The following is a 13,847-nucleotide window of genomic DNA, read 5'->3' on the forward strand; positions in this document are numbered from 1 at the left end:
GCAGGAGGGGCTTTTCAGAGGGCGCGGCGCTGCTGGCTGGTCTCGGCAGCTCTGCCGCTCCTGCCCCAGCACGGCTGCAGTCTTCCTCACCTCCATTTCCACGCCTCTCTCTCCTCTCCTTTTACCTCTCATCTGCAGTTTCAACACAGTTCGGTTTCTCCTCACAGACTAAGCCTGAATCATATGTAGCTCTGGTCTGTTTTGCCTGTGGTTGAATTGTTGCTGGTTTTACTCTCCCTTGCCCTCGTCAGGAGGAGCTGTCAGGAGGCACAGCTGTCCTTCCTCCGCTCTGCATTGTCGGGGTTTTCCTGCCTCTCCTGTTTCCAGAATGAAGAGGGTCTAGTTAGGGTCTCTAGCGCTGAAAGACCTGTCCATGTTCCCATGACACCCTCCCACCCTGCCCCGTGCACTCCAGCCCCCAAAGGCATTTCTGTCCTTCTAGACGTTTTGCCACTTCCTCTGCTCACACATCTCTCCCAAAACTCACAGTTTTTCTAGGGGTATTTTATAACACTTAACTGATAACTTCTGTAACCAGGAGTTACATTCCAGCTTTGTGACCTGGGAATTTAAAATATTTGAAGGGGTCGCTTTTTTCATGGAGCTTTCTTAGGTGAGGAGGTCACACGTAATTCTGAGGTCATGCCAATATTCTGTGTTCTAATTAAATCCACAGAAGTTGAAGAATCCCAACAGCTGGAAAATTCAGCAGGGTCAGAATCCACGGACCCATTTGCAGACCAAGAGCAGCAGCTCACTCGCAGCAGCAGCACGTCAGATATCGCAGATCAGTTTCCATCCGAGTTGTTTCAAGGTAATGTTGATAAAACCCAGCGATGCTGTACCTCTGGAAAGAGAGAGTGGAGACTTGTGCAGCCTCATAAATGCTGCTTTACCTGCTTTGGTTTCCAGCTCGGTTCTAAAGTGGCTTTTACTGTGTTTTCTTAGTAAATATGTTGTCGGTGTCTTGTTGAAAAAGCTATTTTTAAGGAGTTACAGACCACAAATGCAGGACGTGACCTTTCGCGGAGCAGGGTGGTTAAAGAGGAAACCTTTGAATGTATGTGCGCATTTGGTGTGTAACTCTTAAACTTTATAACTGTGTGGCTTACATCTACATTTTGTATGTTCAGACAAAGGATTCTACTTCTGCCCCTGCTGTGTTTGTTACGCTGGTGAAGGGTTTTTCAAAACACCTTGTATTCCATTTCAATGTGGTGTTACGGCTCTTCGCTATAAATAGAAGGGGCGTACCGGAAGATGTAACTGAAATTTTCATAGGCTTTGCCTTCTGCTTTGGTCCCACAAGCGTCTATTTCTTGTTTATTTTCTACAATTTCTAGGTAAAAAGGCTGGCAGTTCCCATAACTTAATGTCTTTGGACTCGAGATCAGGCCAGGAGAACAAGGGGTGTGCAAAGAAGGAACACGAAGCTGAGCAAGTAAGGCAAACCAGAAAGCAATTATCAATCAGGTTCTATTATTGATCAGTGTTTTAGTCTAATCAGGTGCCCTTTAGCATTTAGAAACTCTGGCAACTGGAGGTGTGAAGAATCCCTAATCCTGTGTGTGGTGGGGAATCAGGAATGGTGCTGCGGCTGTTCGTTGTGGGCTCGCTGGGTACGGTCGTGCCGCGTCTCCTCGTCTCGACAGCTGCTGAAGCAGCTCTGAGCAGTTGGCCATGTTCTACTCTTACACAAGACTGTTGTGCTTTTTTATATTAAATATAAACAAGTTCATAACTTTAAAATAAATAATTCATGACTATTATAGAGCTCCGGTGCACTGGAATAAATGTGTGATGGTTTAAAGTTCTGGGGAAAGCGCTTCCCTTCAGCACAATTTGTACCGCAGTGGCGTACCGCAGATGTCTGTGTAAGACAACATTAGGACAGGCAGGCCTCGTGAATTTTTAATGCAACTTTTGACTAAATGGCAGAAATGATAAAAGACTGAGGCTGATCATCTTTGCAGAAGTGTAACGCGGTACAACATGGAGGGCTTCAGGCTGAAGCTCATCCTCAGCCCTTGGCTCTGCCGTACGTCTGAAGAGCCATTAACACTCAGCTCTGGGAAGGAGAGAGCAGGCGTTTTCTGCAGAACGCTTCCATTAATTGCTCCAGGAATAACAAAGTGTCTCAAAAAGGCAGGAGGGCCTCCTCTGGGGGGGGGAAGAGAAGTCAGCTCGGTAGCTGGGGGAATTAAAAATTAACCGGGCTCCCCATCCAGCGTAGTGGTGTGTGTTATAAAATATTCACAAGCGTGTGCTGCCGGGCTGCTGCCAGGATTGTGCTGCCACCCTTTCTGCAAGTGGAAGCCGGGCTTTGACCACACATGCACTGCGCAACTTGTACCCTCTGAACCAGTCTGGCTTGGTGTCACAGCCCACTGCCATCCTGTGGTCACCGGCCGCTGAGATCCAGAATCGCCAGGGAAGGGAGACTGCTCTGCAACCTGTCAGGCAGCGCAGGCAAACCAGTGTTTCTTGGGAATGATGTCAGTTCTCTCCAGTTAAAATAATAAAATGTCAGGAAATACAACAGTTTCTACAAGCCAGTTGGCTCTTGGGTGGCAATAATTTGCTTTGTCAGATAGATGCAGGAAGAATGGATGGATTAATGTCTGACCAGTGGATCAGATTTTTCCATCAAAAATTTATTTTAAAATAGTAATACTAATAACTGCCCATTCCAAAATGGGATTTCAGAAATGTTACCTGGATCAAGGAGTTCTAGAGTAGAGATTCCTTCAGCAGATAGAACTAGTCTGCTTCTGGGCAAGGCGTTGGGGCTTTCTATTGCCTATCGGTAGTGGAAAACATGATACTCTGATCTTCTGGCAGGAAGTAATTCCTGCCTGGGAGTTTTTAGCTACTTTAAAAAGTGTTGACTGGTTTTGGATTTGTGGGAGAATGGAAGTAAAAAGTCCTTCTTGCCGGTGTGGAAACTGAGTTTAGTAAAGGGAGGGTGGAGACTGAAACCGAGAGCATGATGGTTTCCTTAGGGTGATCTCAGGATTCATGAAAAAAATGTCTTGAGGGAGTTGCCCTTGATTTGTGGTGACTGTGTGTGTCTCGGATTTGCTAAAGCATGGCGTGGCTCTCAAAACTGCGTTAAGCTGAGTGGATTTCTCTTTCTCTGCAGGTACCAGTTCGAAGAAGCAGCAGTACAGCTGAACTGGATTTGAAAGGCGACCTGCAGCAATCACATGGAAATTACAGAGGGAGAGAAAAAAGTGAGTTCCAAGAAATGCCAGAAATTTTTCTTAGGGGTAGCAGTTGAAATCAGTGTGGTAATTTTGTCATCTTCCGGATTTATTAGACGCTTTTCTCACTGTGCTTTGCTAATGTGGTCCTTAAGAACAGGGTTTGTCATCTTTGCGTTAGGTGCAAGCGTTAGCAGTGACACATCCCTTGGCTATAACGACGAGGTAGAGATCGCGCTCATCCCCTGGCAAGCGGCTGAAGAAGACCAGGAGGTTAACACGACAGCAGGCGTTTGTGTGGACCCCGATGCACCTCGCTGGCTCCAGCTCAGTCCTTCCGAAACGGCAAATCTGACAGGTGCTGTAGTCCAGAGGATGGGTTTAGCGAGTTCGGTCTTTATCTCAAACAGGAGTAGGTACAGTTCCATTTGCTTATAGAAAGGATGTTTTGTTCGGCCTGTATCACTGAGCGCCACACGTAATGTTCTTTCAAAAACGAGGCCTGAATGCCCGGAGTCTAAGGAACTTGGACAATAAGATGGAAGCTGACATGAAGCTTTCTGTGATCCAGAAAATGATCAGACAGTTGAAAACAATGGGGTTACTCACTGTGAGGAATTACTACCGATCAGCTGAGCTGCGATAGCTGGTCACTGGTGCTCTCTTAGCCTGCCCCAGTGTTCAGGTAAAATAATTTAATTTCTGTTTTAAGTTAATAGCTTTTATTTCATAGCAGAATAGCCTAATGGAATTCAGGGGTATTTTTCTTATTCTATTATTATTATTATTATCGTTGTTATTAATCTCTGGAATATCTCTGCTGAACTGGCACTCCCAGCTGAACGGCTCGGACTGCCCTTGTACAGAAGGTCGCATGTAATACAGCATGTGGCAGGGCTAGTTTTGTACGATAAATTCATTGCCTCCTCTGTGTCTGTGGTGCAAGACACTGCTCCCTTGTGTGTACAGAGAGAATTCCATAAAATAATGCAAGCGGTAACACAGACCGAGAGGAAGGATGGGGTGACAGACGCCCAGGTGCCCAGCAGAGCTGGAGTGCCCTGGCTGCACGCCTGGTTCTCAGCCATGCCACAGGCCGGGGTGTGCTCTGTGGTTTAAGGCACAAGATCCACCACTGAACTGCAGAGGTGCCGTTTCCCTGACCACGGGTCCGTGGAAGGTCGTCCTAAGGTGCTTGATAAATGACGTCTGTTTTAACACTTGGGGATTCAGAACGCTGCAACAAACAAAACAAAAGAAGCAGGAAGAAAAGAATTCCCAAAGCTTTTTAAAAAATGAATTCCAGCAAATACAAACCCATCTAAAATGGCTTTTAGTTTGCTCTGCTGGGAGGACACAAACACTTTCGCTCTGTCTGCAGAGGTGTCCTGCAGCTCCCCTCACAGCTCCGGCTGCTGGGCGCTGCAGGGTGCCCCGGGGTGCCCCGCGGCCCAGGGCTCTGGTTCTGCCTGCAGACGGGCTGCCCCCAGCTTTCCCTCCGCTGCTAGAGGAGAGTGTAACGTGATCATCGGCAGTAAAACCTGCACCTCCACACAGGAATTTTTTTCCTGTTTGAGCATATTAACTCCATTATGCTGACGTTCGCCAGGCCCCGCTTTCCTTCTCAGTTTGTGTGCTGCTGTCTCAGGAACCGCTTCCTTGAGAGGGTCGCGCCCGCGCAGGTCCTTCCCGGCCAGCCATGCGTGCTTTTCAGAGCCTTTGTGCGGTTGCATTTCCCGGACATTTTATACTGTGTGATTGTAAAAAAGAGAGGACTTTTAGAAACAGAACCTGTAAAAGCCAGTAATTGATTGAAGAAATCTCTGAGAGTACACGAATGTCCCCTTTAACTGCATTCGCCTTCCTGCTGGAACCAGCCCCCCTTGCGCGGGGGCAGAGCGATGCAGGCGTCAGGGTCTCTGGCTGTGTCCTCTCCCTGTGGAGGATCGTCAGCCCACATCTCCTGCCCCTTTGTCTTTGAACCGTGCGCTGGCTTGAGCCATGGGAGAGCGGTGGTCCAGCGGGAGGGAGGACTGTGAGGTAGAAGGCGGGTGGAAGGAGCAGTGTTCTTCTTGCCCAGATCCGTCCTGCGCTGCATTTCCAGCTCACGGGAACGGAACGTTCTTCCTTTCACAGACAGCAGCGAGTTCCTCGCCGATGACTGCAGCATCATTGCTGGTGGGAGCCTCATCGGCTGGGCACCTGGATCTCGCCCCGTCCTCTGGAGAGCAGTGTTCTTCTTGCCCAGATCCGTCCTGCGCTGCATTTCCAGCTCACGGGAACGGAACGTTCTTCCTTTCACAGACAGCAGCGAGTTCCTCGCCGATGACTGCAGCATCATTGCTGGTGGGAGCCTCATCGGCTGGCATCCTGACTCTGCCGCTGTCCTCTGGAGGAGGGTCCTGGGAATTCTTGGAGATGTCAACAATATACAGTCCCCTAAAATCCATGCAAAAGTTTTTGGGTATCTTTATGAGTTGTGGTATAAACTTGCAAAGGTATTGTATGTGATGCCTACATCGAACAATACTGGTTTTTCTTTTGTTGTAACAAAATAGTAAATGTAATTTAGCATTACCATCTGGAACATAACGTGAGGTTTGGGGGGCCTCTGTCACAAAGAACATTAATCTCGTTTGATTTCCAGTAGCTAACCCCAGTAAAGAATGAGAATGACAAGAGAACTTAGATTATTTCATTTAAATGGGGTGAGCAAGCAATAGCAAAGAAAATAGAGCAGGAGAATAGAGTACCACAAACGCTGGTACTTGGAGTAAACCCCTGGTACGACCTAGAATGGAAATACTGCTTAGGCAAGAGGGAAGCACTGCAGAACAAGCTTTCCTGGTAGTTTTGGGTTAAGCAGGAACTCTGGGTAGCGCAGAGTGTAGTGCTTCAGAGAAAATAAAATACAATGAAAAAGTTGTAATATGAAATAAAGAGCACTGATAAAGGGAGCTCCAGTTTATTAACACTCTTCTTTTAAAAACATCAGATACGGGACAACCTCGCTATCAGTGTGGACAACCAGTCTACTCCCTCTCCTCCTGTCCTCATCCCTCCCCTCCGAATATTTGCGTCGTGGTTGTTCAAGGTGAGTGATTTCTGAAGTTCTCACACGTCCGTATCGGTACTGGATTTGTGCAGGGGTAGTTGTGCTACTTTCAATTTTTACAGTCACTGCTGGCTAAGAAGTCAAGTATCCTCTGAGGGCTGTTTGGACCTGACTCTGTTGTAACAAATACATGGAACAGATTAGCTGGAGATGCAGTTTTGGTTAGCTGGCTGCTCGAGAAAAAGTACTAACTCACGGTTTGTGCCCTTTCCAGGCAACCACACTGCCGAACGAGTACAAGGAAGGCAAGCTTCAGGCGTACCGGCTGATCTGCGCTATGATGACCAGGCGCCAAGACGTCCTGCCAAATTCTGATTTCCTGGTTCACTTTTACTTCGTGATGCACCTTGGCTTAACGAGCGAAGACCAGGTACAGGCTTTCCTCCATAAAACTTCTTGCTGTGCTGCTGGGGATGTCTGTATTTGCGTATTGGAAGATGGGAAGCAGGAGGGAAGCAGTGCTTTGCGGTGACTGTGCGTGGCACTGCCCTGTGTACCGGCTCCGTGCCTCTCTCGAGGTCACATAGTCCTGGCTTTCTCATTGCTCTCCCATCTGTACAGTTCTGAACAACATCTGCTCAGCTGTGACTTCCTGTCCCATCACATCACATCACAGACTTGTTGGTGTTTCTTTCACGGTGTCCTGGCATTTCAGAGGAGTGATCAGTGATGGTTTCACGGTTAGTAGCGGGGACAAGCCGGTTGACAGTGTTCAAACACTGCTGATGTCCAGCATTGAGCTGCCCTGAGTGTTTGACCAGTGCATTCCAACTGCGGTTCTGCCAACCAGAGCCTCGTGTGCCCAACAGCTGTGCTGTGTCCGTGTGCGAGCAGCCGCGCTGTGGAGTCAGAGCAGCCGCTGGAGACGTTCACCTTAGGTACGGCTTCGGGGAGGTGGTGGGTACTCCCGGCTCACCTTACAGAAGTGTTCACCTTCTGTCAGGAGGTAAAGGCTAGACATGATCTTGGGCAAAGGAGGGGCTGCAGAGAGCTCTTCGTTGATGGGTGAGCAGTGTCTGCTCGCAGCACACCCCTTTGAACACCCCGTGCCCTGCTGGCAAGGCCAGCCTCAAACACTGGAGTTAGTGGTGTCCTCTCCAGAGTTCACCCCTTCGTGGTTAGTCCTTCAGGGGATGTTTAAAACTGCCGTACCAGCTCTCTGGAACTGGTGCAAAGAGGCCTTGAAGGGAGAACTGAGACAAGGTTATCTTGTCACCTCTGGTGACCAAGAGGTGCTGCTGAAACACTCCATTTCTGCAGATGAATGTTGTTTCTAGTCCCTGTGTTCTGGGCTGGCCTAATTAATGAAGTGTTCGGTGGGAGATGAGGAGGAGACTTAATCTGTTGAGACCCAAGAAGATGATGTTGCCTCAGAAACAGCTACTCATGAAAACTCTGAGAAATACTCAAAACAGAGGATGTGTAAACGCCTTTTGGTGTTTTTATAGCTGCAGGAGTGAGTTCATTCGATGAGAGAAATACTCTCCTGAGCGCAGTGGCTGGAGCTGTGCTGCGGGTGCCAGCAGAGGGCACACAGGCCCCAGCGTAAATTCCGAGGTGGTCACTGCTGCTTCCAGAGTCGTTGCTGGTGCCCTCAGCAAACCAGCTGACGAGAAGGGCACGGGCTGGTCAGAATTGGAACCAGACTCTCGCCCTCTGAATCTCAGTTCCCCTTCTGAAAAGTCAGAGCATCTGGAAAACTCTCCTTTTAAATGGATAGTGGGGAATAGAAGGGAAAGCGATTGCTTCTGGCAAAACCCAGGAGTCCCGGCTACTGCTGGAACTGAGAAAAAAACAGGAGTTCCTGCTTTTTATGAAGCTCAAACAGGGAAAAATAACAGTGTAGTGGGAACTCCCCGTTTTGCCACTCTCAAAATGTTACCCCAGAGCAATGAAGAGCTCGTTGCTCTTCATTTCACTGATGCTACTCACACGTCAGCCAGTTTAACACTGCTTGGTGCGTGGGGTAGCTTCATTCCCCTACAAAAAACAGGGCTGTGATCACACCCATTATGATCAGACCCCTGAGTTTTAAAAACCACGCAGCGTGAAATCCTCTCACGCAAACCACACAACTCAAACTTTGAAGACCAGATTTAAAAAAAAAAAATCATTCACTTTTATGTTTCAAAAGACAAAGTCCCTTAAATCGGTGTGGCAGCCACTGCCAGCACAGGGCCACAGGGAAGGACAGTGTCAGTAACGTTACCCCTGAAGCTGTTCTCACCTACACGTTTCCGCGCCGTGGTCAGTTTTCAGAGGTGGTTGGCTTTGGCTGCTCCTTTCTCCTAAGCTGAAGGCTGCTCTATTTCTGAAATGCACCCGCTTCCTGGAGGACCAGTGCCTGCATAAAATCTGGGCTGTTTTTCAAACATGCAGGTAGTTGTTGCCGGGCTGTTGTTCGCGCTGGTTATTGCGGTTTGGTGCTAGTGCCGGTGCCACAGAGTTTAAGCTCCTTGCCGCTGCGCACGTGGGGTTTTGGTTGCTGTGAGTTACAGTCCAGCAGGTGCAGCAGTGAAGGCTGCGCAGCGAGGGCAGAGCCCACTCCGCAGGTGGCTCCAGCTTTTCTGGGCCCTCGGCACGCCGATGCTGCTCTTTTGTTGTTCTGTGCCTCACTCGGTGTTGCCTGTTTTGCCTCTTGGGGGCACGCTTGACCGCAGGTTCTCTCTTGTGTTCCTGCCCTTCCCGCTTTGCTTCCCGCAGGTGTGAGACTGGCCAAGGTGTCAGCTCCCGGCGCTTTGGGGCTTGGCTTCTCCTGCAGCGTGTGGATGGGAAGCGTGGTCCTTGTGCCTGTTTCCACATGGGTGCTGTGACCGGTCGCACGGTTCAATGCCGAGCGAGGGCGCAGGGATGTGTTGTACGCTGCAGAAGCACCTCCTGTGACCCGTGTGTGCTGCGCTGTGCTGTGCTGCACTCTCACAGGGCCTCACGCTCTCCCGTATGACAGGAGATGATACACAGTGCCCGTGACACAGTACTGGTGCTGATCTGTGGGTTTTGTACTCCTCAGTGGTGGTTGGTATATGCTGTTACCTGATAACCTATCGTGAACGAGGGTGTGACATGAGGGGCACAGGATTCACTGGAACACGGGTCCTGGTTCTTTGTAGCGCTGCAGAATCTCCTCCCACCAAAGCGTCGTTTCTACGATCCACGTTACGGCATGCCAGAATAAGCTTTGGTGCAGGTATTTTTAAGCACAGACGGGTTTTGTTTCATTTTTAAGGAACACTAACAGGAGAAAGCGGAGAGCTGATGTGATTCTCATGGAGGAATTTTCCTTCCGTGTGTATGACTAGTGAAAATTCAAAATCTGTGGGGGAAAGCAACAGAAAGGTGTCCAACCCCTGAGGATCACAGTGGCTACTTCAGAAGAGCTTTCTAGGTAACTTCAAAAGACCTGTCAGAAACCTCTCTAACCTGAATTGTCAGTATTTTAGTTACCATCAGACATGTTTCTTTTGGACTCCACCCTTAAGGACAGGAGTCGATGAGGTTTCTGCTGCATGGTGCAGATTCTGGCGGCACACCAGAATAGCACCTGTCTGAGTACGGTTAGAAATGAATGGAACGTTGCTCCCAGCAAGTGCAACCCAACTTCGCAGAGTCGTCCCCCGGGGTACATAAAAGAGGAATGGAAGGGTAGATTTTGCAGAGGGCTCCAACGGCACCCCGAGCTCAGGATGCAGCAATTAGCTGAGCAGGTGAGAGAGGGATAGTGAGGTAATGAGCTCTCCTAATTTGTCTGTGTGGAAGTGTCTAACAACAAACACCTCTGCATGAAGAAGTGAACAACTCTCCACAACTATTGCATCACCTGTTCAGGTGGGAGAAGCCCCCACGTGAACAGCGGTGCCCCGTGAGTTGTGATTGCTTCCGGCTGGCAAAGGGGCTGGAGTCAGTGGGCAGGGGTCTGCGGGATGACGCTTCTCCTGTACTGCCCCAGTTGGGGCGTTCGCCTGATGCCCAGGTTTTATCCTGCAGTTTTCTGTGGATGACGCTGCGGAAGCTCACCACCCCCCTCCCTGACCCCCAGTGAAGGGCAGTGGAGGTCATTCACCTGGGCTTGCTCCAGTTCCTCCTCTAGGTGATGGCAATGATGCCATGTTCTTGGGGGGCAATTTGAGGAGGTGCCAGTTTGGGTGGCAGCTCACAAGCTGCTTTGTGCTACTGGTGAGAGGATGACTGAAATAACGCTGTCCCAGGGACCACAACCGTTCTGTCTGTGGAGTCGGAGGTAAAGGCAACTTTTGAAATGAACCCAGGCTGGCACTGCAGTGCACAAATTGTACAGATATCGAGCCAGGAAAGGACGTGTGTTTTGTCATTGCTTCTGGCCGCTTCCTGCAGCAGTGATTTTTGCTTCATGAGTTTGAAAAGGTCCATAAACATTTCCTTCCTTCGTGGCTCCCGTGATTTTGCTGAAGAGCAATAGTACCAAAACTCGACTCCAAAATACCTCTATTCAGCCCCTTCCTGGAAAAGCAGAGTTACCTGTTGAGGTAACTCTGATTCCTCAATCCCGATACGTTTGGTACTCAGGTGATCCTTCTGGATTACTGGTGTGCTCCTTCTGCGGGTTTTTTGTGACACCATCTTATTTCTGCCTAGATTTGTGCCTGGTTTGAGAAGAGAACGCAGAGCAAGTCCGGTCCTTACCTTGCAGTTACGCTGTGAGAGGAGGCAGGTTCTCAGTGTTCCCAGTTTCAAACCCAGACGTTCAGTGTCGTTTGGTTAGGAAGTCTCACCCTGCTACCAGGGCTTTAGCGTCGGTTAACGTGCGCAGTGTGACCTGGTGACTACACGTGGCTTTGCCCAGTAGCCAGAGGATGGCTGAGAAGTCAGCTAACAGGTTTGTTATACTCCTGACTTTTGAAGAGAATTTTATTAAACAAGTTTAATAGTGGTACCGTTACCGTGGCTTGCCAGAGGCTCTTTGGATAGAGGGCTCATGTACGTGAGGAGGTAGTAAGGGTTGTAACAGAAGGGTGAGGCTCCAGAAATCCTCGGTGGAAAGGACAGCGAGAGACCACACCGATGGCTGCGTTAGTTTAGTGATGTTAAGGCAGAACAAACTTTAGGTATGGAAGGATAAAGCCAGAAGCCCAAGTCCATGCAAGTGGACAGATGTCCTTGGTGATGAAACCTCAGCCCGCGCAGCCTGGCCTGCCCGCGGAGCGCAGCCCGGCTGCAGGCAGGGCAGTTAACAGCTCCGCTTTTAGTGGTGAGAGACTGGGGTGAGCTCCTCACAGGCTTGTCTGTGAGCCTCTCACTGTCTCAGATACTGCCTTGCTAGTTGCGGAAGGGAAGCCACCTCGGTTCTGTGGTGAGCTTGTGTTGAAGCACCCACCGTAGCTCTGTGCATGAGGGATGGCTCTTTGGATTCACCTTGATCTGGATTTGGGAAAAACAGGACTTGGGAGCCTTCGCGTCTTGCTGGCATTCCTCACTCAGCACAGCTCGCAGCCTGCTGAGCCGTTAGTGCCCTTGGCTGGGGCGTGTGCTGGCTGGGCAGAGCCTTGTCCTCTCCAGGTGCAACACCGGAGCAGCGTCGCTGAGGAACGCTCTCAAGGATGGACTTGCTGCCCGGCTTTCTGCCCGGTGTTGCTCAGGAGGACTCTCAGCTGTACAGTGTTTCAGAAACGTGATGTGTTTTGGATTCCTTTCCAGACTGCCATTTAAAAGAAAATAATCATCATATAGACCAGACTTTATTTTTGTTGTGCCCTTCTTCCAATGGCTGCTGTGATTTTCTCCCCCCTCTAACCACCCCCTTATCTCACTTTCTGTAGAGAATTTGCCTGTGTGCTTCTGCTGTGGGCTGTGTGGGTGCTTTGGAGGGGCGTTAGCAGACAGTGATACCAGTGCCAGGGTCTCGCAGGAAATCCTCCACAGCCCATACTGGGGTAAGCTGGGAGTGCTGGGGACAAAGCTGCTGGGGCTGACTGGAAGGAAGGGAGAGCCTGGTAGTGCCCACTCTGGGAGCTGTGTGTTCCGGAGCAGTCTGGGTGGTTTTGGTCTGGTTGGTTGGGTTTTTTTATAATACTTTTGTTCTTTCGAAGTTGCTCCTTCTGTCTCACCCAAATTTCCGTTTCGTGGTGGGTGTTCTGTCTGTCCCTTCTGCATCCCAGCTGTTTGGCCACTGCTTTGTGAGGGTTTTCTGAACTCTGGTCAGAACAGAAACAGAGTTTTTGTATTAAGAGGCAACACGTCTCTCCCTTCCATTTTGCCCACACCTTTCCTTCCTCCTCTCCTGTCATCGCTGTAGCTTTGGGATCTCCTGAAGCAAGTCTCGTTGCTAACATGCCCCTGTGGCATTGCACTGTTTCGTTATCCCTCATTCTTCGTGTCCTCGGGATCCTTCCCTTTCCCTCAGGGTGCGGTTGTGCCTCTCTGCCTCGCGCGGTTTACTTCAACTTCTCACCTGGCTCTTGCTGTTCTCTTTTCAGCAAGGTTGCACCATAAATTCTGAGAGCCACTGTTTTAAGCAAATGGAGCTTTAATGTCCTAGCCATTTCTGGGGATGCTCTAAGAGAAATGTGCAAACCATCCCTGATCCTCTGTGACGCTGATGACAGATACCGCACGCAGGCGACAGTGGAAAGTGTTTGGAGTGCTGCTAATTGCCACCCAAGGTAGAGGGTCTGCACGCAGGGAGCTCCTCTTCCTGCCCTCCCCGAGCTGTGCTCGTGTTCCCCTCCCTAAAGCCACCTTCCCCTCCTGCCCCACAGGTGCTTCAGTGCGGCTGCCTTGGCCTGTACAGTCAGGGACTTTGCAGGGTCCTGCCACCAGCGTCGGGGAGAAATCCCATGGTGACACAAAGTCACCCGGACATGTCAAGCAGTTCTTGGTGCCCGAACCGCGGTACCTGGAGCAAGTGGGTATTCGGGTATTTCCCTCTCGTTGTGCAGGGACTTAAGATAGTTCTTCCAGTTTGCAGTGTCTCCTTACTGCCACTGACCTCCTGCGTTGTGAAAATAACGGACGTACTCCAAACGGGGAGAAACGTGAAAAATTCTGTCTGCTGCCTGTGTTTGTGAGATCTCAGTCAACAGGGGCCTCTCTGCCGGCACAGGGGCTTCGGGGTGGGGAGCCTGTTCCTAACATGGCGGTAAGGGCGAGAGCTTTCCAACGCGCTTTAGAGGGGCTGCCGCGCTTGCCAGCAGGTCGCTAACGCAGTCTTTTGTCACCTTCAGCACTCGGCATAGCCGTAACCGTGTTTCACAACTGCAGGGGCCGCCTGGGGTTTGGCAGCCCTCCTGCTTGCAGGTGGCCACAAGATCCTTTAGCAAACACAGCTTTTTTGGAGGTTAGATTCGAATGACAGTTTGAAACAGATTTTTCTGATGATCTGAGGGTGTTGGAATACTTCATCAACTTTTACTGGAACTTAATTTTTGACAAGTTGACTCCTACCTACTGCACAGCGATAGCCAGGAGAACTTGGGATGAGCAAATGCTTCTGTTCCGTTTGTTCCTTCAAAACAATAAGAGAGGGATGTACCACTTCAGGGGTGTCTAAATGAATA

At 49.9% G+C, this 13,847-nt stretch overlaps 1 protein-coding gene across 1 annotated transcript in view; it reads left to right on the forward strand.

The window, feature by feature from the left end:
* RALGAPA2 (Ral GTPase activating protein, alpha subunit 2 (catalytic)) overlaps positions 1 to 13,847 on the forward strand; it is a gene marked incomplete at both ends in the record, with an annotated part of 56,329 nt that overhangs the window by 29,760 nt on the left and 12,722 nt on the right. Inside the window, 7 exons of the mRNA XM_010136774.1 lie at positions 677 to 814; positions 1,344 to 1,441; positions 3,143 to 3,233; positions 3,385 to 3,561; positions 5,508 to 5,701; positions 6,199 to 6,297; positions 6,533 to 6,688. Coding sequence (XP_010135076.1) covers positions 677 to 814; positions 1,344 to 1,441; positions 3,143 to 3,233; positions 3,385 to 3,561; positions 5,508 to 5,701; positions 6,199 to 6,297; positions 6,533 to 6,688 — 953 coding nt within the window. The remainder of the gene's footprint in view (positions 1 to 676; positions 815 to 1,343; positions 1,442 to 3,142; positions 3,234 to 3,384; positions 3,562 to 5,507; positions 5,702 to 6,198; positions 6,298 to 6,532; positions 6,689 to 13,847) is intronic.

This window comes from Buceros rhinoceros, unplaced genomic scaffold (genome assembly GCF_000710305.1).
Source record: "Buceros rhinoceros silvestris isolate BGI_N320 unplaced genomic scaffold, ASM71030v1 scaffold13635, whole genome shotgun sequence".
NCBI lineage: Eukaryota > Metazoa > Chordata > Aves > Bucerotiformes > Bucerotidae > Buceros > Buceros rhinoceros.